This window comes from Apaloderma vittatum, unplaced genomic scaffold (assembly GCF_000703405.1).
Source record: "Apaloderma vittatum isolate BGI_N311 unplaced genomic scaffold, ASM70340v1 scaffold6354, whole genome shotgun sequence".
Taxonomy (NCBI): domain Eukaryota; kingdom Metazoa; phylum Chordata; class Aves; order Trogoniformes; family Trogonidae; genus Apaloderma; species Apaloderma vittatum.
The window spans coordinates 58,709-84,110 of record NW_009714263.1 but is presented as its reverse complement, the minus strand read 5'-3'; the positions used below and the strand labels follow the sequence as shown (position 1 = coordinate 84,110).

The 25,402-nt window shown below is 36.8% G+C and overlaps 1 protein-coding gene across 1 annotated transcript in view; it reads left to right on the top strand.

The window, feature by feature from the left end:
- The first annotated feature begins 454 nt into the window (after window positions 1–454).
- UBR1 (ubiquitin protein ligase E3 component n-recognin 1) overlaps window positions 455–25,402 on the top strand; it is a 55,614-nt gene continuing 30,666 nt past the window's right edge. Inside the window, exons 1-21 of the mRNA XM_009868674.1 lie at window positions 455–630; window positions 2,763–2,841; window positions 4,954–5,064; window positions 10,408–10,538; window positions 11,387–11,525; window positions 12,902–12,964; window positions 13,251–13,374; window positions 15,354–15,461; window positions 15,883–15,971; window positions 16,401–16,499; window positions 17,186–17,343; window positions 17,967–18,066; window positions 18,368–18,496; window positions 20,436–20,616; window positions 21,510–21,571; window positions 21,780–21,890; window positions 22,715–22,780; window positions 22,942–23,043; window positions 23,578–23,641; window positions 24,066–24,190; window positions 25,164–25,216. Of these exons, the coding sequence (XP_009866976.1) occupies window positions 455–630; window positions 2,763–2,841; window positions 4,954–5,064; window positions 10,408–10,538; window positions 11,387–11,525; window positions 12,902–12,964; window positions 13,251–13,374; window positions 15,354–15,461; window positions 15,883–15,971; window positions 16,401–16,499; window positions 17,186–17,343; window positions 17,967–18,066; window positions 18,368–18,496; window positions 20,436–20,616; window positions 21,510–21,571; window positions 21,780–21,890; window positions 22,715–22,780; window positions 22,942–23,043; window positions 23,578–23,641; window positions 24,066–24,190; window positions 25,164–25,216 (2,270 nt within the window). The remainder of the gene's footprint in view (window positions 631–2,762; window positions 2,842–4,953; window positions 5,065–10,407; window positions 10,539–11,386; window positions 11,526–12,901; window positions 12,965–13,250; window positions 13,375–15,353; window positions 15,462–15,882; window positions 15,972–16,400; window positions 16,500–17,185; window positions 17,344–17,966; window positions 18,067–18,367; window positions 18,497–20,435; window positions 20,617–21,509; window positions 21,572–21,779; window positions 21,891–22,714; window positions 22,781–22,941; window positions 23,044–23,577; window positions 23,642–24,065; window positions 24,191–25,163; window positions 25,217–25,402) is intronic.

Genomic DNA, 25,402 nt, shown 5'->3' with positions numbered 1-25,402 from the left:
ACCTACTGTTTCTCTTTCCATTTGTTGCAGCTGAACAGACATCAAGATTTGAGTATTGGCTGGCTCGTTGGCACAGCAGGTAGTTGAAAATTAATTAGTGCGCGGATTGCTCTTAAGTAGCGCAGCACTTGCCAGCTCTTGCCTCAGAGTGTTTTAGAAGGAGGCTTCAAGGGAGCAGAGGTTACTGTGGTGGGTACTGAAAGGAAAACAGCAGAGAACATCCTGGGAAACCATAGTTACTTGGGGTTTATTGCTCATGGAGCTGAGTTCTACTGTGAATCCAGAACTCTTTTCCACACCAGAAGTGCTTAATTGTATTTTCTGTATATTTATTTATTCATTTATGTTGTCCATGGATGTGCTTTTTCTGCAGTGGTGTGATGAAAGATTCAACTTCCAAGCTACGTTTTTGCAGTGCTTGGCCAAACACGTGCCAAATATTTACTCAGCTGAAATGGACCCCTTGCTGGAGAAACAAGAAGAAATGGTCCAGGCAGCAATATTATACCCCCTGGAGTGTTATTTGTTTGGGGAAGACCCAGATATATTCCTGGAGAAACTACAACAGAGTGGAACCTCCCAGCTCTGTGGGAAGGTGTTCAAAGGAGGGGAGACAACATACTCTTGCAGGTAAGAGTGAAGTATGTTATCCTGAATGTTCCCATGTGAGATAATGTAGCAAAATGGTTTAATAAAACTAGTCATGCTGCTAACTGGTCACTGCTTCTGTCATGGTAGGTCTTTGCTTAACTGACAGTGGCATTTGCTTCGCATTTCAAACCACTTTAGAGTGAGGAAAATTGCATGTGAAGAGCAGGCCCCGGCAGAGAAGCTGGGAAGGAAATGGAAAGGACACTAGAGGTACTAGTATTGCTTAAAAAAATTGGAGGATAGGATATGAGTGTTGGGTCTGTACCTGAACTGAGGGAGAACAGGCATAAAAATCTGTGCAGTGCATTTTCTTTCCAGGTCTGAAACAGAATCTCTCATTTCTGAGCAGCATCAGTCCTTTGCTTAAGCAGTAGGTCTGTGACCAATGGTCATTTTTCCACCTTCTTTCGTTCTCATCCTGGAGTATGTTAGAGATGTCAGCCCACTGATTCAATAGAATTAATTTTATTAATTCCTATTAATACATATATTATACATATATTAATAGGAATAGTATGAATAATATATTAATATAAAAAAAAGAAGTATTTGTGGTAGATGTAAAGATTGCAAATGTATAGGCAATCCATTAGTATTAATATGATGCTATTATATAGTTTACTGCAGTTTTCAGTTTGTTTTAGAAGCCTAGATAATTTAATCAGAATACCAAAATAATATTATTAGGGATGAAGAATATTAATATGCCTAAAAAAAAAATCCAGCCCTTAGAATTTAGGAAATGTCAAAATGAAAGCTCTCTGTAAACTTTATGTGAATTAGACTGTAAGGTTTTAATCAATCACAGATTCTTCAGCTTTTCCTAGGAATAAGCTAGTGGTGTGTGTGAAAGGAAAATGGTCTGTGAAGAAGTCCGTCGGGTTTGCTAGGAGGTGTGTAGCGAGTGTGGCGTTGGAGCGTCTGAAAGAAAAGGCTGGTCAAGGTGCTGTAGCACTGCTCTAACGGGAATAGTTGTGTTCCTGCCTCTGCAGAGCTCTTGTAGGAAAGCAGGCAACAGGCAAAGCTCTATTTCTCCGAAGTGGCCTCTTTTTCCTCTTATTCTTTTGCGTTCTTCCCTTGCAAAAATGTGATATTTATACAAAAGGCTATACTTACTACTCCAACTGAAGCTAAATGTACGTTTGCTTTAGGCTTATAAAATGCGAAAAATAGATACTCTGAAATATTAAAATCTAAGGGTCTCGAATTGGACATTCAAATCTAGCAGATATTTCTGGCTCTATTTTTCTTTCTTCTAACTCAGCTTGCAGTAGTCTTGCAGTAAGAAATGAATGTTTCTGAAGTATTAAGTTTTTGTAATGATGATTAGCATCTAAAATTTTGAAAGGGAATTCATTCCGTAATCAGAGTTACCATACTATTTTAGTTGTATTGAACTAAATATTGAACAATGGCATAAACCAAAAAACTTGCTATGTTGTCTTTAAACACTGATCATGCATATTTTGCAGAGAATGAGAGCATTTAAAGAAAGAGTGACCATGCTTTAGGGAAAAAAGGCAATATAAAAAAAGATTATGTATGTGGCGCATATTAAAAAATGGAATTAGGTTGCCCATGAGTGTAATTCTAGATTTTCAGGTATTTGAGTTCATGATGAAACTACTGAAATTAAATTCAAAGGATATATTCTTTGGCTAATTTTGTAAAGTAATTATTGTTAGATTTTAACTTGTAACTGTTTTAGAAGTTAGAAACATAACCTGGCAGAAGTGTAGCAGAAGTTTCATTAGCAAACTGGCTACAGTTTTTGGAAATAATAATGAAGGTTACTTCAGAGTTGTTGTGGTTTTCAATAGCTGCTTATTCTTAGCAAAAACATCAATATGTTAGCAACAAGTTTTGAAAGTGGAAATCAAATGTGCTTCTGATGGAATCTGATATAACAGGTTTGAGTAGATGGTTCAGTCCTACCAATATTGGCTTTCATCTTCTTTCTGTGATATGGAGTCGCCAATGTTTTTATAATTTGAATCTGTTGTTAATCTTGATTTTTTATTTTTTTTTTTAAGAGCAGTGTTTTCTTTTATGCGTGAAAATTCCATGTGTTTGTTTTAGAAAGTTTTCCAGCTACCTTTTTCTTGTTGCAGAGACTGTGCGGTTGATCCGACTTGTGTTCTCTGTATGGACTGCTTCCAGAATAGCATTCACAAGAACCACCGGTACAAGGTAGAAAAATGTCATATTAAGAAATCGTGCTTGTAGATTTAGAGAAGTTTTTTCTGAGGATATTATAAACTGCATAAAATCATTATCACTTTTTGTTAAAAGAAAGAAATCTGGCATTTACTAATCAGTTGATTACCTCTAATGTTATCTCATGTTTCCGACTACTTAAAGCTTCTTTTAAGAACAGTAACTTTCTAATTCAAGTACCAAAGGGTAAGGGAGCGTTTATGCTTGCGTGCTTTGTTGTTCTGTTTGGCAGTATCACAGAAGTGTATGTCAGCCCAAAAAGCTGTGACTGAAAATGTCCTGAGTCCCAGCCAGTACTATTTGCAAATTTAGAATGAGTATGTGTATACAAGGGCCATTAGTTCAGTGTTTCTGTCACTGGTGCAGTCTCTATGTTTCTTCTCTGTTCCTCCATAAACTACTTTGTGCTTAGTGTGGACTATGGTGAAGTTAAAACAAATGTCAAGCATCATTTTTTTTTTTCAGTGAGGACATGGTTCTACAGCAGGATCATCGCCTTCTGATAACCTTTTGATTCTCTCTGAGCCAAATCTACGTTATGTTTGGGATATTCCCATGCTTTAGTTAAAGAAGGTTCTTTTAAGTAATTCTTAGCTAACTCACTATCCAAACTGTCATCTACTGTTTACTTACCAGGCCTTCTCTTTTGCTTGCCCTCTTCAGTGAACTCTGCAATTTCAATGCCCTTGGAAGCAGAAATGGAAAATATTGTATTAAGTGTGTTTTTAAAGCTTGTCTAAAGTTACTGCAAGTGGCAAGAAAATGTATAGAAACATTACGTATTCCATATAACTATCTTTCACAACCCAAAAGTGGGCTAGATTTTTGTTTGGTTTTTTTCAGCCATTCGTTCTATTAATTGGCATGACAGCCAGTGAAGAGATTTGTCTTACTTGTGTTATCAGTTGGTCATAAATCCCCTTTAAGTGGGTGTGTTTCAGTGAGGGTTTGGAAGAAGGTCCCAGCAATCTCAAAATTAACTGAAACTAAAATACGATATTCTATATTCAAAGATGTACAAAACTACTCGTATAATGCAAGTATAACTTCCATATACACACACACACATGCAGTTTATGGAGAGGTGAGATGAAAATGTGGAAAAATAGACAATAAGGATTACAGAGCAATTTGGAATCACGACTGGGCTGAGAAGCTGTTGTCCTTTCCCTGTGGTTCAGTAATTTCTTCAGGCAAAACATCAGTCATGGTAGCCAGATGGGAAGAGTTTTGATGCATTTCCATTTTAAAGATGCAATCTAAAGGGTACAGATTATTCTCTTTTATAGAGTCATGGAATTATTTAGTTTGGAAGGAACCTAAGGAGGTCACCTAGTCCAGCCTCCTACTCAAAGTGTGTCTAATTAGATCAGGTTATTTTAAAATGTTTCAAGTAAATAACAGATTTCTGAATTTTTCTTTATTGGGTTTTTGTATAATTATTTTAAGACTGGGTTAATTATTATAGGATTAGAGTAAGCTAAGGATAGTTATTTTTGCCTGAGTTTTGTCTTGAACTTTTTGCCAAAATGAAGGGTTGGAATTTCTGTTTTTATGAAAGTGTGATGCATAGTTAAAGTTGCAAGAATGTGTTTAGATGCTGATTGGTTAGAGGGGAGATGGTACTAAATGTCTATTTGATGTACACATATTCTTCCTTAGATTATTTTCAAACTTTACCAAGTAATTTTTAAAAGAAGGCGTTACCGTTGCTATAGTTTTGTTAATAAACCCAGAAACGAGTATGTCACCATTTATGAAGCACTTATTCAGTCAGGCTTTTTCACCTACTTTCTAGTTAAATTTGTTTAAGACTTATGTATTTCTTTTGCAGCAATGACTGTATTTCCTCCTTTATTTTCTGCTCAAAAAGTTTACATTCTTCCCTCCCCGCTCCTCTAATAAATCTCCTTTTTTTTTTAAAAAAAAAAAAAAAAAAAGGTTGTGAGGAGTCCATTGTTTATGCAGTGACTCTTGCATTTTGTAACTAGGTATTTATACTTGTGTTTGACTTAATGCACATTTCCGGTTTTCGCTTACTTTCCATGTGCTTATTTCATGACTGAATTACATATTTCTTTACAGATGCATAGCTCCACTGGAGGTGGATTTTGCGACTGTGGGGATACAGAGGCCTGGAAGGCTGGACCTCTGTGTACCAAACATGAGCCTGGAGCATCAGGTTCTGCAAAAGAAGTAAGAATATTGCTTACAGTGAAAGAATAAGTATTGTAAATATTGCCTTTCAAAAAAAAAGTGTTTATTCCTGTATATGAAAGTATGCATATTGCATATTTCATGTAGCAGATCCACTTGAGTTGAATCAAGATTTGCTTGGTCAAGGTGTTTGTTGGGGTCAAACCTATATATTGGACATCATTTGTCTCCAAATAAAAGGCAAAAAAATAGACAAGTTCCCTTTATCTCTCCTATATATCTCTGTTCTGATTTGGAATTAAAATTGCAGTCTCTTGCTCTTTTCTTTACTATGTGTATTACACAGTTCTTATTTACAAATAGTTGGTTTCCCTGTGGTTAGTAAATGTTTGGCTATAGTATTCGATTTTAATAATATTTTCTCTTTTCCACATTACTGCATTACTCAACAAATTTTTTTGTCAGTTACTTCTAGTGTGTGATCAGTTACTAAAACAGTGACTAAAATAAAGCCTATGCTTTAAAGCTAAGCTCTTATGCTAGGATGTCTCCTACTTATTGTACCCTATAAAGCAGAGGTTAACGAGAGAGTTGCCATTTTATAAGTAGTTCTCAGAGAGATTGTTGGCAAAGCAGTTGCTTCAGGTAAAATTGTTTTTTCAGAGTCCTGTATTCTGAGACAGTCAGGATAAAAAAAGGTTAGCATTCATCATTGCAAATAGACCCTTGATTTCTCCTGGCTTTGCTGCAGAAGTACTGTTCTTGGATCTGGCAAAAAATCAAATGGAAGAGGAATAAAGGTTGCTTGGAGCTTGCCACTGTAATGTTCACCGGCTTCTCCTTCAGTGAAGTCTGTTTTGCTGTGCACTCCTTAGCCCTGAGTACTGAGGTGTCTGATCTCTGTGTGGCTTATACCTACACATTAATTATGAAAATCTGTAATTGAAAGAGCCAGATTGTTTCCTTGATATTAGAATGCCCAAAAATAGCTATGGTATGATTAATTTTAATACTGTCACTGTTACCACATATGTGCTTAATATTTTTCCAGCATGTTCTAGAAGTGCTTCCAGAATAAGAAACTAACACACGTTCCTCTTTGGGAAGTAGTTATTTTCATTGTTGCTTTCTGAAGGAAAATAGGACTTCTTTTCTGTGCTAGCTTCCTGGTACTGTTGATAAAGACATATGGGAAGGTGGACAACTTGTGTGTTTGCCGTTTTAAAGTTGCCTTTGGATGCTCTGGAAAATTTATGTTACAAGATGCTCAGTATCAGTTTTCTAGCTGATTGTTTGTCGAATCATAAAGAGAATTTAGTAATGACCTTAACACAAGATGTTCAGGTCTCAGTTGAGAATTGAGTGCTCTTGAAAATTGTCTCCAGCCTGAGCATCTCCATTGCTCCTGGATAAGTGATATTACTGATGCCTCAGGTGACTGGTTTGTCCAGTTCGTCTTATGGACAGTACGTAGCATACATTATGGATTTCACCTATGATGGCTCACAAAAAAAAAAAAAATCGCCACACAGATACCTAAATGAATGTGGAATCTATAAGGCACATTAAGAACTCTAGCAAAGAGATTCTAAACAAAACAGATTGTATCTCCTAGCTTTTAAATGTAGGTCTATGTATAAGATCTTCTAACAGTTGTTTCGGCACTTTGCTTTTGAGAATAATAGTATTTTTTTGGTTCCAACAGCTCTGATTAAGAGTTCCTAAACTGATTTATGAAATATTTACTTCCTGCTGGGAAACTCGTTTCTCTGGGAGGTACAGATTTTGATCTCACAGATAAGGTATTTGCACCTGTGGCAGCCTGTTCTACTTTTTACCTCCCTTTCCTTTAGAACAGCTTTTCCATAACAATAAAATAATCAGGAAATAAATGTTAGGGAAAGCACCAAAACCTTTATCAATTTTACCAAAAGGCTATTTCACTCTTGTTAAAATCACACTGTCCAAATTTTGTGGGTTTTTTTTTCAAAACCATATTAAAACAAAGCTTCAGAGAACACTGTGTGTTCAGAGTCTGCAGCGTTTTATTTCTGTTGGGATGAAGATAAGCTGCGCAGAATATTCCTCAGGCCGTTTGTATCCAACAGAGATAGAGTTAAAGCGTACCCTGTATCAATAATGACAGCAGCTAACACAGTGTCTCTTGGTTTTAAACTTTACTGAGAACTATAATCACACCCTGGATGATAAGGAAGCAGGGAACCTTCCATGCTTCTTTGCGTAATATGTCTCTCCCAGTCTCCAGTAAGGTCTTTGGTTGGTTTGCGGTAAATTTGTTTGATCATCTCTTCTCTCGTGGAGTTGTGCAAGTCCAGAGCTCTGTTAGGACTGCTGTCAAATGAACTGGAACATACTCCTGCAATGAGTGCCACCCGAGAGCCGCGAATGGTAAAAGACATATAATTAGACAATTATTTGAACTTAAAGAAGTAGAAAGTTACTTATTATTGTAGTTCTTTGTTGTCAATCTATGTAGTTATTATGAAGTCATTTTGTGTAGGCACTCTAGGAAGAGGGCAGGACAACCACTGCAGTAATGAAATGCATCGGTCTATTAGTATATATGGTGTAACTATTTGATAGATCACATTGCATGACCATCTTCCCTTTTTAATAAAGTATTTGTCTGACAAGGATTTTTATGACTGAGAGGCTTGTGGACTTTTGGATTACCTCAGTGTTTGTTTTGAGAATCAAGGACACTCTTAATGTAGGAATTTTCTCAGCATGTAGTGCTTATCAAAAGAAATCAGTTGCAAAGCACATCTGAAACAAATATCTTGAGTATTTGTTTTTCAGTATGTTTTTTTATAGTACAGAAGTTTGTCATATGCTTGTCAGACAAAATGCGCTCTTTTTCAGATCATCCTGGCCAGTATTCTTTTAATTACTCTAAATGCAGAGGATATATCACATGAGAGTGTTTATAAACTTACTGTGATCAGATGGGAGGAAATAAGAAGAGAAATACATTTTCAGTGTGTTTGTCCGCTCTGCAGAGCGTGGTAAAAATGTGCTTGGGAACTGGCTGCTGTTTTTAGAAGGTAGATTTAGAGTTTGATCTACAGAATGACCTCCTTTTAAAAATGAGCCCTTGGTAGAGGACAGGTTTCAATCCACAACATTGAAGATAAGCACCAGAATTTGTAGCATTTCTGTGATAATATGAGGTGGGCATTAGTAAAATACAGTATCCTTACAAAAATCCAAATTAAACTTTAGGTAAAAAAAAAAACCAACTCAAGTTGTACAACTAGAAGATGTTTACAAAACATGCTGGTATATATAACAATATGGGGCTCAGAAGGGGAATCTTTTTAAATCTTCACTCCAGGCTTTTAGGAGTCATCTGTTTCCTGTTGATTCCAAATTAATGTCTGTACTATGCCAGAAGTATAAAAACCTTTTTGCCTAAGTGTGTCCCTAAAACCAGGTATCTTAAAGAATTTATGTCTGATATAAGTAAAATACTTCCCAGGTACATTTGTTTAAAAAAAATGAAAAATTTTCTTCTTAGTTCTTTTTAAACTTTGATATCTGAACATATTTTCTTCATTTTTGAAGACTTGTTTTTTGAAGTTTTACCTGCAGCTTTAATAATTACACATTTATGGGTATATTTCTGAGGAAAATTTATTGTTATGTTTTCAATTTACATTAGAAGTATCTCATTTTACTGTGGCTTCTGTTACCATGGATAGCATTGGAGGTGGCATTGCATCGTTTAACTTTTCACTATTTGTGTAAGTGCAGTCGTCACTTTTTATAGTTATAAATCCTTGGATGTGGTTTCTTTTAATTTCTCCTACAGGCTGAAGGAGAGCAGCGTGTCTTACTACAAGGTTCTTGTTTGGAGTAACTCTCTGTGCAGCTCTGTTTTTCTCTAGCTCTGTCATTTTTGATTAACATATGCTAATATTTAAACCACCAAGAAATACTGGGGAAAAAAAGCAATTTGTGTATTTAAAACTCAGTTCAGTTAGATTTCTTAGCACTATTGTATTTTTTCAAACTTTAAGATGATGATAGCTTTGTCAGTCTAGGAAACAAACCAAACCAAGCTATCCCAGGCGTTTACATTTTTAATTACCAAGATACACCATGAGCTCATCCAAATTAAGTATGTACACGCAGTGATATTTATAGACAAGGATTTCATTGACAGTCATTTTACATTGTATGTTTGACTCCAAATTATTCTTCTAATGTTTATTGGGTCAGAAAACTGCTGTTTGGAGCTTTGGAAGCAATTGGTCACATTAATGCTTTTTTAGTTCTCTTCCACTACATTTACAGCTTTTCCATCACATGGACACAACATGATTTCACTTGTGTGGTCTTTTTTTTTTTTTTTCCTTTTTTTTTTTTTTCTCATTAAAGCAGTCTCCTTCAGAAATGGATAAATGTGACTGTAGTTGGTTTAGAAATTTTCCAGAAAGATGCTACTAAACACATTGCTCTTTCTGTTCTTTGTTTAACATATGTCAGAATTTGTGTATTACAGAGGTGAGTGCCCTTAGTATTTTGGGGCTAAAAGTCACATATGGGAAACTTCATTCTTCGAAAGCATTTTTGTGTCTCATCTTTTCTTACTCTAGCAAGCACATACATATTCAGATTTTGTAGGTGGTTTGAGTGATCCTAAAATTATAGGAAACTTTGTGTAAAGACTCTAGAAAATATCAGCCTCTGTTTTTGTGCCATATTTGTATATGAAATTACTGCATTTAGTTGCATTAATATTAATCAAGACATCATGTGCTTATGGAAGAGATTAATAAATGATGCAGACAATTCAATTAATGAGCTTTTCCTGGGTGTACGGGAAATGTGTCAGTTCATCAGGACATCTTTGAATGATTTTTTAGATCTGGAATAGGATTTTTGAAAAAAAAAAAAAAAGAGTTAGGTTTCCCTGGATGATTCTGCTCAAGGAGCGTCGTAAATGTTTAGCAGAATAACCACACAGAAGAGCAAGCGATGCAGGGGAAGAGTTTTGGTCTGGAGTGCAAACTTTTAATATCTTCAAGTGTATGCAGAGTTGTTAACCAGCTTTTTTTAAACTTACATTTAGGAAAAAAAAGTACTACTTGAAGTTTCCTAACGCATTTATCGAGGCCTTTCATAGTCTATTTGTGGGTAAAAATTGGATATGTGAAAAAAAGTTGGTGAAGGTGTTGGAATACCAGTTAAGTCTTCGGGAAGAAATAATTTTGAAGGGAAGAAGAGATTAATTTGCTTGAAAAATTGTGAAAAGGCCTATTTCATGAAAAAAAAAATAGTAATAAGGTATTCTACCAGTCTTTTTACAATTTTTTTAATATTTCTTTTTCCATATTAATATTATCTCCTTTTTTACAGAATTCTGAATGTCAATTGAGTGAAGAAATTATGGAGCACTCTAGGAGGGTGTTTCCTTCTGTGATAAAATACATTGTAGATATGCTTATATGGGAAGAAGAGAAGGAACTGCCTCCGGAGCTGACACTTAGGTATGGAGTATTTCCAACTTTCTCTGCAAAGCATTAGAAACTTCAGTGATAATTTTGCCTGTGGGTTTCTTACACTCATGCAAACATATTAGTATCAAAATCCAGCTCTGGATTCCTCAGCACAAGAAAGGCCTGTTGGAGCGGGTCCAGAGGCAGGCCGTGAAAGTTGTCAGAGGGATGAAGCGTTTCTGCTGCAAGTACAGGCTGAGAGTTGGGGCTGCTCAGGCTGGAGAAGAGAAGGCTCCGGGGAGACCTTAGAGCGGCCTGCCAGTGCCTGAAGGGGCTGCAGGAAGGAAGGGGAGGGACTCTTTATCAGGGAGTGTAGTGATAGGACAAGGGGTAATGGCTTTAAATAAAAAGAGGGTAACAGAGACATTAGGAAGAAGCTCTTTACTGCAAGGGTAGTGACACACTGGCAAAGGTTGTCCAGGGAGCTGGTGGAGGCCCCATCTCTGGAAACATTCAAGGCCAGGCTGGATGGGGCGCTGAGCAACCTGGTCTAGTGGAAGATGTCCCTGCTCCCTGCAGTGGAGGTTGCACTAGGTGGCCTTAAAGGTCCCCTCCAACCCAAACTATTCCATGAGAGCTGAGAACAGCAGAGAGAGGAGGTAATAGTGGAGTAATCAAATAACTTAAAATCTCTTTTGTACATGGTATGTTTTCTCTACTGTAGTTTTTTCTGGCATAGATGGTGAGGGGTGTTTTTACATGAAGAATATGCTTAATTTTATATTATTTTTCTGTATTTGACATTTATCTCAAGCTGTGAAGTGAGCTATTGTGTGTATTGGATGAGATGGTATTTGCAATTTTATTTCCATTTGTCTATGTTGGCTTTTTCCCAGTAGAGAGAAGTTAGACAGCTACTACTGCGTCCTTTTCAATGATGAACATCATTCTTATGACCACGTCATCTATAGCCTGCAAAGGGCACTTGGCTGCGAACTCGGTGAAGCGCAGTTGCATACTACTGCCATAGATAAAGAGGTTAGTGCACTCTGGAGGTGGACGAAGGTCACGTTTTAATCATTAAGAAGCGGTACTGTAGTCTCTTGATCATAGAGTCTTTGTTTCTGGGATGCTGGAACTTGAGGAGAGAGAAAGGCATGTTGCAGAGTAACTGTTCATCAGCACTTGCTTTAAGAAGGTTTTTGAACTGTATTAATTTTTTTTCCTTCAGAACAACCCCCCAGTTTCTTGAGAGGGAAGAGCTGGTTTATCTAAAGTTGCTGCTTTCATGTTTGGCAAACTGTCTTTAACCTTTTTCTTCTCTTCTGAAAGTTGTTTTTTTTTTAAAAAAAAATTTTAATACCATTTGTCTGGAAAATTTACAGATAAGTGTGTGCATATTCACCTTACACAAGTAATGTAAACTTTTTTGAGCTATCTTAATTGCAACCATAATTTCTTGCCTCACAAAGTGCAAAACTTACATGTTTGCACACGGAGAAACTTTGTCTATAGCTGTATATGCATTTGTTGTGTATTTATGTATAAAACATGTTGCTTATATTATAATCCTTTTTTAATCTGTAAAAAATGTATTTTTGTGTTTGTTCAGATAATGAAAGTGTTAGTTGTATTTAGGTAGTAGTGTCAATCTTAATGACAAGTCTTGTCTGGCAGTTGCAGGTTTCGTACAGTAGGTGTATATGTGTGTGCTTATCGAGGAACTCTTAAAGGTTTCCATTATGAACGCTCCTTTTGACTGAAACCTAAATTTTAGATCCAGAGTTGCTCAGACTTTTTGTTTTACGGAGCATGTGCTGCAGCACAGGATTAGGTTATGTTGTTTCTGTTACACCAGTTGCACCACATACGCCTCTTTCCCCTCTGGTCACGGGTGAAATCCTGCTGTGTGGGGAACTTTGGAAGCCCGTACCTCTGATTTCCTTGGAGTGGAGTTTGAGGTGTAAGTGGACCCCTTCTTGATTTTATTGTAAGAGCTATCAGATCCATGATTATAATACACCCTGCTATTTCACATACAGAAGTAAGAAATAGTAGGAAAGACCGTAGAAAGCCATTGGAATGAGTGTACTCTCTGCTAGGAATAAAGTTCATATGTTTTGTATTCAAAATGTTTCATAGAAATCCCCTCTTGTCTATTTTAATGTGTATGATTTTTTCCTTACCTAATAATATTAAGATGCCTAGGCTTTACTTTGTTGTTCCATTGTTAATTAAAGTAGCTTTTTTTCTAAAGATAATTATGTTCATTTTGGTTTGATTTTTAGATGTCTAGATGCACCATGAGTGCTATTGGTCTCTGTTTTTATTTTACGCATAATATCAAAGATCAGGCTTCTGACGTTTTGGTTTTGTTTTGTATTGCTCTCATGCTCAATATTTTCTTTAATCAGGGTCGTAGAGCTGTTAAGGCAGGACATTACGCCTCTTGTCAGGAAGCAAAAGAAGAAATCAAGGTAACTTCCTAAAATATTTTTCTCCATTAGGAAAGAAAGAAATCAACCTCCTCATTATTAATGCTGAAGACTTATTTGTCCACTGTTCAGTCTTTAACTTAGTACTTCCATGCCTTTATGACCTGCCTGTGGACTTTTTGAAATTTAAGTTACCCCTCCACATTTGCTATTCATAGATATCATCAGAAATAAAATGGAAAGCAGAAAAAGAAATGGACGATGTAGACAAATAGGAAAATTCATGTTACCTTTATTTTATGTCTGCTAATATCTACCTGTCTCCTAGAGGCATTCTGAAAATGTTTCTCAACGCCCACTTCATGTGGAAGTTCTGCATGCTGATGTTATGGCTCACCAGAAATTTGCCTTGCGCCTCGGTTCTTGGCTGAACAAACTCATGAGCTATTCAAGTAAGCATAAATGATTTTTGTTACGATAATGCCATGTCAGTGTTTGACTGATTCTCTCAAAAAGAATGTCTTTAGCATTGCTATCTGTATATTCCCTTATTAAAATACTTCCGTATTCCTCCTGTAGTGAATAAATAATTCAGTAGTATGGGTGCTGATATCCATCAGTATGGCTGTGAATAGCAGTGCTTTGCTGTACCTCCTTGCTGAAATAAGTGCCTTTCCCTGCTCAAGCCCTGTCTGCTCCTCTGCAGTTCTCATCATCCTCAGTTTCAGCATCGTGTGCCCTGTTTCAGTGACTTGGCTCGAAAGCTGCTTTCCCCAGTGCTGCTGGAAAGCTGCAGACCGTGTCCGTCAGGGAAAGCATACATCCTCTGCTTGAATCAATTCCTGCTTCCCATTTAATAGCTGTGATTAATTAGGCAGTGTCAATAAAACAAACAAAAGCCTTGATTAAAACAAAAAAAAAGTCCAGGAGCAGAACATTGTGTTTTAAACTTTCAAACACTGTTCTGGTTTTGATGCTCATGGTTTTGAAGAAGATTTCTGAAACAACCTAATTCTGATTTCTGCTTACTGGGTTTTGTCGTACCTGGGTTTTGTTAAACATTATAAAATTTCTTTCCACTGTACAAATATGCATAGATTAAGCTCTACTCAGTGCTTATCTTCCCGCTTGGCAGGGTAAACGTTTTGGTCTGCTTTAGTGTCTTTATTAAGCTTAGATAATGAAGTTAATTTCTTTTTTATGTGAATGCTTACTTTTCAGTCTTACCCTTGAAATATGTATGTCAGAATTACACCTTTTTATAATTCTTTACAATATTATACAGATTTTAGCTTTCTGTTCAATTTTATATTTATTTCGTTAATGGGATTTTCTTGCTGGTCTGTGTTCCTCAGGCAGTTCTTTTAATTGGTACAAATTTTTGACTGTCTGGTTTATTTCAAGGTTTTTAGTGAAAGTTTGATTTTTTTTTTTAATCCATATTTTTCTTCCTAGATAATTTTTCTTATTATTTTCAATTTTACTGTTTAAAACAGCAACTGACAGATAATTATTCACTGTTGACTCTGTGTGAGTAAAGACGAAGCAGTGTCAGTGCCCCAGCAAATCCCCCAAATTTTAGGATTTTAAGCATTACCATTTCAGCTGATGAGAGAAGCTAAAACTGAAAAGGAGTTTCCTGTGTTGGGTGTAGTGTTTTGGGTTAGGAAATTTTTATACGTTAACTGATACTTTAATGTGTTTTATCAGTCTGCATGCACAAAGATGCAAGTTGATGTTCTTGTCCTTCTTCTGAATTATGTACAGAGATGCTTTAAGAGCCTGGTGTTCTGTGCTTAGCTGGAACTTTTTTGTGGTTTCTGTTCTTTTCCTGGGTTTGCTTCAAGTGGTAGAACATGGGACAAGACGCATTCAATACTATATATTTCCAGGCTGTTAGGAACTTGATTCATGATACACCACTTTTCTTTTGAAATTAATCTTTTAAGAGCTCGTTTCTGAACCTGAGTAACCCATGGATGACTGACCGATATGTTGATCTCCAAAACTGCTTCAGCGAGTACTGGATTTAGTGATAGTGCAAGACAATATAAAATAATGATCTGAAATTCTATGAAAGACTGCCTTCCAGGGCCCGGGACAGGGACCAGCCTGTGTGTTTCTGTACTGATGTAGTAAACTCTCCTTATGGATCCACTTTGCAAAGATGTTAAAGTGCTTGCTATATTAAAATACTCTTTTGCATCACTGGATTTATTAAATAAAGTAGATAAGAATACTAGGAAAAAATTAGTAAGGGGAGGGTGTGTGGGAGTTATGTTCACTGAGGAAAAGAAAATTGCTAAAAATTAATTTATATTTAAATGCCTTTTTTTTTCAAGAACAGAATTCTTGTAATTCTCTTTTTTTTGGCTGATGTCATTTAATTATTGAAGCATTCTTGTACAAATGAATAGTTTTATCCCTATAGGTGACTTTCGCCAGATCTTTTGTCAAATATGTCTCAAAGAAGAAGCTGGATCTGAAAAGCCATGTTTCATCAGCAAGTTGATGCTATGGGATGCAAAACTGCATAAAGGTTTGTATATCCCTGTTGCTCTAAACTGAAGAGGCAAATTCATTTTTCATCTATGTTTGAAAGTAAATAAGTGCTATGCAGGTGATGTTTCCTTATAAGTTTTTATATTATGGTTTTTGTACAGTCTTTATTTTAATGGCTGAGATAATTGATATTCGCGTCCTAAATTTCTTCTGCTTTATTTGTTTGGAAGAATCTTTTCATAAGATGTAGCCTGACTATGAGTGACTTGGTACTTACCCTGTGTTTTAAATACATACCAATAAATACGAAAATTAGAAAAAAAAAAATCATTGTTCGTATACGTTGTAACCTTTTCAAGACTCTTAATGGTTTTTAATTACTATTTAATAATCTGTCCTCTTTTTCACAAAAAGCTGCGTCTTAGTAAAGCGACATGCATTGTATTGGCTCTTCACAGGGGCAAGGAAGGTTCTTCATGAACTTATCTTCAGTAGTTTTTTCATGGAAATGGAATACAAGAAGCTTTTTGCTGTGGAATTTGTGAAGGTAAATGGTTATTTGTTTTTCATGCTATGAATAGTCTCACATTACTCTCTGTTCACATCTTCTGTAGATAGCTGTTGAAAAACCGTCCATGTGGTTCACTGCAGGAGGAACGCTTGTTTGATAATAAGTTACCAGTTCTTTTTTTCAGATATTTAATTTCGTTTTTTGGGAAAGGTTTGTTGTGGGAGAAAATACATTTTGGTTCTAGCCCTACAGGACAGTTAAATTTGTGCCTGTCTTCAGCATGAAGGCAGTCGGGCACATTTAAGTGCTGTTAGTGAATTGAGGATGCTGTGCCATTCTTACCGTTTGAACTGCTTCTCTTAGGAAAAAGGACATTGAGTTGTCATTCTTGTAAATACAGAAGTAAATGTCTTTAATTAACACTTGTTTTACTTATTTAATTTCCCCAATATTCTCTTTTCCTAGTATTACAAGGCATTGCAAAAAGAATACATCAGCGACGATCATGACAGAGTTCTCTCTGTGACAGCACTCTCGGTTCAGATGTTCACCGTACCTACTCTGGTATGTACAGTCTGCCTTGGCTAGAAATGTAAAATAAATTGGAGACTTGCTAGCAGCACCACCTTTGCAGACTCCTCTGGTTGCCAGAGAGTCTTTCTGCATGGCCGAGTTGAAAGTGAATGATTTTGAGATTTGTTAAGGCCAGTATGAAAGCAGGAGCTTGAATTTATGGGAAAAATCATTACAGACAATAAAGTGAATGCAAATAAGTGGAAGTTTTAGGCATCTTCGTTCTCCACATTGACTTTCTGTGTTCATTTACTGTTCACATTCACCTTCTTATGTAGTTTTAAAAACTTAAGGGGAGTGGGCAGAAAAAAAGAGGATGAATACCTTTTTGGGTGAGTGAAATGTATTAAATCTCGTGGCAGGGAAAAGTAGACCCGTAGGTTTTAAAGGTTATATGTTTCTTGCCCAAAATACTAATGTAGAAGTCCTTTTCTATGTGTTTTTCTAGAAAACATAACATGTCTGTTACATTGAAGCTGTCAGAGAGAACAAACATGCCAAGTTGATACAAATTGTGTCCATATATAATAAATCTTGTGGGAGTTTTTGTAGCTTAGACTCTACAAATGCTTATAGTAATTTCTAATCAGAAAGACTGGATTTAAAGGAAAGAAAAGTCTTTCGACAGTTCCCTTCAAAAAAAATAGGAAGAAGTCATGTTAATTTTCTTCTCGCAGGCACGACATCTTATCGAGGAGCAAAATGTAATCACCACCATTACAGAGACACTCCTAGAAGTGCTTCCAGAGTACCTAGACAAAAACGACAAGTTCAATTTCCAAGGTTACAGTCAGGACAAACTGAATCGGATATATGCAGTAATATTTGACCTCAAGTAAGTATAAGGCTGAGAATTTAGAGCAATTCTTAGAAGATTGGCAGTAGGATGATGTGTTTCAATTCAGGAATCTCGTGGTAAAAATGCTTTAACAAACCAGAAACTAACCTTGAAAAACACACAACACTTCCATGTGTTGTTTTTTTTTTTTCAGTGGAGACTTACAATTTTCAAATACCAAAATGGTATTCTAGAAGACAAATTTTGATGATTTGCACTGATATCATTTGATATAACAATTGCATTGCTAAACAAAATATATTTAGTCTAAGACAGTATGGTAAATTTGACTGCTCTTTATTCTGGGAAAGCTCTGATCCACATCTGAAGAGCATTTTCCACTCTTACATGTCCCAAATTACTCTAATAAGCTGAATAATATGTAAGCAAAGCACACAAAATACCTTGGAATTAGAAAAAAAAAATCTGTTAATTTCAAACGATGGACTTACACCAAGCAACTCTAGCGTTTGGTGAAAATTTGAAGAGGAGTTTGAGATGGCGAAGATGATCTAACATGATGATGCAGTTGATTATTTTAATATGGAGGACACTTTAAATACAAGCCTAAACAGAAGAGAAGTCTGAGCAAAAGATGATCATGTTTTCTTTGGGGACAGGTATGTCTTAGTCAGCAAACCTACGTTATGGACAGTCCGGCTGAGAGAGCGGTTTTTAGAAGGATTTGTTTCTTTCCTAAGGATTCTAACTTGCATGCAGGTACAACTCATTTTAATAATTTCTTTATAATATGCTGTTGTGAAGATATTACAGCACTTCTATTTACTCATCTTTTCGTCCATAGTGATATTGTGCGTATAAATATGCAACTAAGGTGGTAAATTCTTCAGTCCCTGACTTGTGTGGGTGAAAAAGCAATGGTTAGTTATAGAAATAATATCCATCTATTTTAGCTACAGGTATCTGAACAACCTATACTTTATCTTTTCCTTATTGGACTTTGTGTTAAGTCCTTGATCACCGATTTTGCTGAAGTTATTTTACGACATCTCCATTTCAGGGAATGGAGGAGATAAAAAGACAGATTGGCCAGCACATTGAGGTGGACCCTGACTGGGAAGCGGCTATCGCTATACAGATGCAGCTCAAGAACATTCTCCTGATGTTCCAGGAGTGGTGTGCCTGTGACGTAAGTGTGGCCGTTGCCCAGGATTCTTACATGCGGACCTTTTGTGAATATTCCTGAGGGCTTTTCAAATAGCAGCTTTTTTGAAAAGCTAACTATTCAATACAGATCTCTGCAAAAAAGGACCCTGAAAGAATTAATCTGTGGTGTGACAAAGAGAGAATGGTTCTCAGAAGAATGTAATCTTCGAGCTGACAAAGCTGCAAAGGGTGTCAGGCAAATCAAAAAGAGAAAATACTTCTCATAATTCAAGATTTTGAGAATTAAGTTCATGGTATCATTGTCGGGTTTTAAGGTGTTGAAGCGCATGGTGTACATTTTTAATTTCAAAAGCAGACTGCAGAAACTTGGCCATAACTGGGTAATTGCACTGTGAGTAGTCTTAATCACTGCTGGAGCTCATCCTTGTGCTGGCCAAAGGGAGGAAAGTGTACGATTTGTTAACTTCAAGATATTTTGAAGTGAGGTTGTTTTTTTTGGTTTTTTTCTTCAGTAGGGAGAAAAAGGAAGAACTACAGCAGATCAGGAGCTTCTTGATCCATTTAGAAGTGCAAACTCTGTAAAATTATTAACATATTGCAGCTTAAATAAGTGCATAGATTTTAAAGCATTTGACAGAGCAGCTTTTTAGAATGGAAGCATACTTGTAGAAGTAATCATGCCCCTGTGCTTGGCACTGATGAGGCCACAACTTGAGTACTGTGTTCAGTTTTGGGTGCCACAGTATAAGAAAGACTTGGAGGTGCCAGAGCGAGTCCAGAGAAAGGCAACGAAGCAGGTGAGGGGTCTGGAGAGCAAGTCTTATGAAGAGCAGCTGAGGGAGCTGGGATTGTTTAGCCTGGAGAAAAGGAGGCTGAAGGGAGACCTTAGTGCTCTCTACAACTACCTGAAAGGCAGTTGTAGTGAGGTGGGTCTTGATCTCTTCTCCTGAGTAACAAACGATAAGAGGAAATGACCTCAAGTTGCACCAGGGAAAGTTTAGATTGGGTATTAGGAAAAAAATTCTTCACTGAAAGGGTTTTCAAGCATTAGAACAGGCTGTTCAGGGAAGCGGTGGACTCAAAATCTCTGAAGGCATTCAAAAAAACATGTAGACGTGGCACTTCAGGACATGGTTTAGTGGTCATGGTAGTATTGAGTTGACGGTTGGACTTGATGTTCTTATAGGTGTTTTCCAACCTTAATGATTCAACCTTAATGATGCAACGTAGGGAAGAGGGACCTGGGGATTCTGGTGGGCAGCAGGACGGCCATGAGCCAGCACTGTGCCCTTGTGGCCAAGAAGGCCAATGGCATCCTGGGGTGTATTAGAAGGGCAGTAGCTAGTAGGTCGAGAGAGGTCCTTGTGGCCCTCTACTCTGCCCTGGTGAGGCCACATCTGGAATTTTGTGTCCAGTTCTGGGCCCCTCAGCTCAAGAAGGACAGAGAACTGCTTGAGAGAGTCCAGCACAGAGCCACAAAAATGGAGTGGAGCATCTGCCTGACGAGGAAAGGCTAAAGGAGGCTGAGGGGTGACCTCACTAACATTTATAAAATATGTCAAAGCTGACTGTCAGTAGGATGGAGCCAGACTCTTCTCAGGGATGTCCAATGACAGGACAACGGGTGCAAGCTGGAACGTAGGAGGTTCCACAAAAACTTCTTCACTGTGAGGGTGCCAGAGCCCTGGCACAGGGTGCCCAGGGAGGTTGTGGTTCCTATGTGACCTACTCTGGGTGATCCTCCTCTGACATTCTGTAATTCTGTGATTCTCAGTTAGCCTTAGTGGATGCTCCGCTGCTTCAGTCCAGTACGAAGAAATTATCAGAATTAAGGAACAGAGTACTAGTTACATTGTAGGTCTTTAGTAACTGTTCCTGCCATCAAAAAATAACAAATGAGGAATTTTAGTGCATATATATGATCTTTGTATATAACACTATGCATTTAATTTAAATTCTAGGAGGAGCTGTTGCTCAGGGCCTACAGCGAATGTCATAAAGCTGTGATGAGGTGCAGCACGAGTGGCCGCTCCCGGGAAAAGACAGTGTTTCACTTGTGTGGCCATACCCTGGAGAGCAGACCTTACCGAGTGTCGGCAGACCCTGTCAGCATACATCTGCCGCTTTCTAGGACTCTTGCGGGTAGGTGGCGTGTTTGGTTTGGTTGCTGTTTGAATTGCATCTGCTTTCCATGTCTATTTCTTTACACTAGAAAGTACTTCAAGTAAGTGCTTCATAGATGAGTCACTCCCTGACTTTCTGACATTCCCATGACCAGGCGACCCTGTCCCCCAGATAAGGGAAAGTTTTTCTCAAAAGAACACTTGCCGTGGAGGTTGGAGGAAATTTTTTAAACAGCAGAGAGATAGGAAAGTCAGATGAAAAGGAATAGTTTGTGTTTTACAAGATCATCAATTTTCTCTAAACTATTTGAATTTTTATGATTCTGTTTCTACCTGTTTTGCCTACATGGATGTTGATTATTACTGTATCTTGAATTTATTTTCCAGCCACATATATCTTAGGAGTGTTTAAAATGTTTCTCCTAAAAGACATATGTTTGCAGCATGCCAGGACAGATTTCCAGTCAGAATACAAAGGAACGCAGCAGTGGGTGACAGCCGTTTTCTCTAGAATACAAATGAAATCATACGCTATTATTAAGCTGTAGATTCTTTATCATATCGTTTGATACTAAGATACCATCTGTTGAGGCTTGTAGTCTTGAAAATCAGTTATCATGATTTAAATGTGAAATTAAAATTTTCCTAATACTATTTAGCATCTCAATTGAAAAGGGTTCAATGAATTAATTAAATTACTAGATTTATTCCTAAAATAATGGATTATTAGGGACTAGTAAGAACTGATGTGATCTCTCTTACGAAAAAAAAAAAAAGAGTAACAAGTCTTTCCTAAATAGACTTCAACTTTTTTTTTCTGTAATTCTGAGTTTTAGGTGATTTAGCTAACATTTATAATGAGTACTGATTTTGATTAATTTTCTATTTTTTTTTTTCCTATTGGTTTTGTAGGTCTTCATGTACGATTAAGCAAGACTGGCACCATCTCAAGATTGCATGAGTTTGTTTCTCCTGTAAGATTTTTTTTTTTTTTTTTGCTTCATGAGATTTTTTTTTATGCTCTGGGAAGGAAAAAACCTAAAATTACACCTATATCTTTCAGGCACACACACAAGTTATTTTGCAGCTGACAGTGTGTCTTTGTTCGTTAGAATTTACACTTTTAAAATCACTGACAGACTTGCTTGAGATTTACTTTTTCTCTCTTTTTTTAAATTCTAGGAAGAACTCCAAGTGGAGCTGCTGGTAGAATATCCTTTGCGATGTCTTGTCTTGGTTGCTCAGGTTGCTGCAGAGATGTGGAGAAGGAATGGGCTCTCCCTCATAAGCCAGGTACTGCCTCTGGTGTTTTTGGGTGGTAATTTAGATGACTTGGGTTTTATTTGCAACTTCATCCATGCCTTAACGTCCTGTATTAGACAGGTATTTTCATCTCTGTTACGACTGTTCCTTACTCTGTGAAATGGTATTTATGTTACGGATGTCTACTGTTAAACTACTTTCAAATCTGATAAAGAAATTGCTAAGTAATGTTGGTCCTGTTGCTTCTAACTTAGGTTCATCTCTTAGTGTATGGTGATCATTATATGCAAAATTAAACTATTTTCATCTCATACTAAACTGTTGAGTGCCATATGACTGGACAAAACAAGCATTTTATAATACCTGTGGGCTTTTTTGTTGCGAGAGTAAAGGTGAAAGGAAGAATCTGCCTTAAATACTTGTACTTTGCCTGCTTCAGTTTCACGTGTTTTTTTTTTTTTTTTTCTTTTTGGACAGCAGAAATTTTCTGTGTTTACCTTTCACAGGACCCTTTGGTGAAATCAAAGTAAATCGTGGTAGCCCCTTGTAGAATTGTCTGAGAACCAGGGTAGGAGAAGGAGAATATTTTGACTTGAATCAGTAGCAGCCATTAGAAACTTGTTGTCTTAGAAGGGTGTATGTAGAGGCACAGCACGGACTATCTCTGGAGAAGTGAAAAAGCTTTGGGATTTTTTTGCCATCAAAGTACAAGTTTGTTTGGAAAGAGACATGGGACTTTCCCATACTCAAGAAAAGTGCTATATGGTTTAAAAAAGCCTCAGACATTATCTGGTGCACTTTTGTTAGTGCCTTATTTTACTTCGCTTCTTAAATTTTGTTTTCCTAATTCTCAGGTGTTCTATTACCAAGATGTTAAATGCAGAGAAGAGATGTATGATAAAGACATCATCATGCTCCAGGTAAAATGTTCTGAATCACTGCTTGTTCGACTCATAAAATTTTCATGGAATTTCTTTCTTTTTAATTAAATTGATATGATTTAAGCATATTTTTTTGCTAAAAGAGTATTTTTCATAATTAATGGTAACTGATGTTCATATTAATTTGTTTTTTTTGATAGATAGGTGCTTCTCTTATGGATCCAAACCAGTTCCTCCTGCTGATTCTGCAGAGATACGAGCTTGCCGATGCTTTCAAAAAAATCAAGCCCACCAAAGATCAGGTGAGTTTCAAGTATTTATGCTGAGTTGTTTGCTTGCTTCGAATTTACGGAACATGAATAGAAAAACTAACTACTTTTGATAACTGTGTTTTTATGAGCATACTAAAAGACAGTCAGTACAAGACCTACAAATGTTTTTGTGTTTGGAATTTGTAGAGGCTTACTCAAAATTTGCAAATAGGTTTTGTCCTCTTTGACCTTTATTCCACAGGGCATCTACCAAAATCCATGTGAATATCTTATCTGTAAAATGTCTCTGTCCTTTAAGCTGTTTTGGGTGTTCTTATTTTGACTGGAAATTTCTTGGATTCTTGAAGTTTGGACTTTCCTATAACCCTTCATTTGGGATGCATTTTTAGCTGTGGTATCTTTTTCAGCATGTGAATTTTGCACTTCAGGTGCAGAATAATACCTCCCCTCTGAGTGCAGGCATTTTTCCCGGCTTCTTAGAAAGGAAGATTCTTCTTAGAGCCCAGTGCTTCAGAAGGCTGAACTCATGGGCTTTTTAAAAAGCTGCTTTCTCTAATTCTTTAGGATTTGATCAAACAGTACAACGTGTTAATAGAAGAGATGCTGCAGATTCTTATCTATGTTGTGGGTAAGTTTCACTTCTCTCTGTTGCTGCAGTAATGGATTATCGCAGTTTGACAAAACAGGCTTGATGACTTTCTTTAACATAGGCTGTCTGGAGGGTACTGGCGAAAGCCTATTTTAAATAGATGGTTCAGTAACGCAAGTGTTTGTCAGCTGGAAGCAGTGGGGACTGTGTAGTGAGAAAAACTGTTAGATAACTTGATATAATAGACTATTCAAGTAGAATACGAAGAGAATATTCATCTCAGCCCATTTTGTTAGGAAGGCAGACAAAAAACCATTTTTCTTCTCAGACCTTTGGGATAGCTTTCTGGTGAATGCAAACTTTAACTATGAAATATCCCAGCAGTAGCGTTACCTCTGTGCAAAATTCAGAATTGCTTTATAGCTGTCATGTTTGGCATTCTCCTTTTGATTCATTCCGGTAGGGGAAAGGTATGTGCCTGGAGTGAGCAATGTGACAAAAGAAGATGTTATCATGAGAGAAATCATCCATCTGTTATGTATTGAACCCATGGCTCACAGTGCAATTACCAAGTCCTTGCCTGAAAATGTGAGTCCTGGTTTATTTACTTTTTTTCCTTTAATTTCCTTTTTTTCCCCTTGTTTTATGTCTTTTTCTTTTTTAGCTTCTGTATCTTTATATGGAATTTTATTTCTGATATTAAGCTCAAATATTGGTTTCAGAATCACAGCGTAGCACGACAAAGGGACTCACACAGCTTACTGATGTAAAGGTAGATGTCATGGATTCAAGTATGTTCTAATCTGAAAAGGCTTGTGTGGGGATTGTGCTCTTTGATGAAGAGGTGGAGTTCTTTAGAATATGCAGCTCTGGTTCTCCTAGATTCAAAAAGAAAAGCTTTAAAACTATTGTCTTTTGGCCCTGTAGGACCATGCAGCTGGATTCTGCCCTGTGTGCCATCAGTATATTTGATCCTGTAATTCTGGTCACTTATGCCTTTGCAGATCCATTGGAAGTCAAGTATTGTGCTGGTCTATTTGAAAACACAGGTTTTCCTGCCATTCTGTTCTAACTGTTGAAAATTCTAGCAAAGGAAAGGAATGTGGATTAGATTTTTATAGCCTGTGTAAGTTTTCAGGGCTGACAAGCAAGGCAAAAAGTTTCATTTTTATTGTAAATTATATAGCCTGCAATATTACCAGAAACCAATCACACGTGATCCACGTTGACTGTTTGAAGAGACCAAAACTCCAGGTGTTTTGTTTTGTTTTGTTTTCCCCTCCTCCATTGGGTTTGTGTAGGGGACTGCTCTGTTTTTTGGAGATCAGTTCTGTCATAAATAAAATTTTACGTGATTAATGAAAAATGTTCTCTCTCTTTCGTACTTCCTTGTAACTTGTCAGTTACAAGTATTTGTTTTCTGAATATCAGTGGGCGAAATACATTAATGAATTAGGGAATTAGTCTAAATGTGTATGTCTATTTTTGTTACACCTAGCATGATTCTGAAGAGATTTGAATCTCTAGATGTTTATCCCAAATTATTTTTTTTTTTTACCAGGAGAACAATGAAACTGGCTTGGAGGATGTCATTGATAAAGTGGCTACATTTAAGTAAGTTCTTCATATTGTTTTATAAGTTGCTTGAATGTGAAATAAGATCTCTTAGATTGTATGGGTTAAACAAGCTGCACTGAACAATCTCTGTTCAGCTAATATTTTGCTGTCTTGAAATATGTTCGCTCTCAAGTGCGCATAGGAAAGATCTGTGGAATATCTGAAACTGCTGCTCCTTTCCTT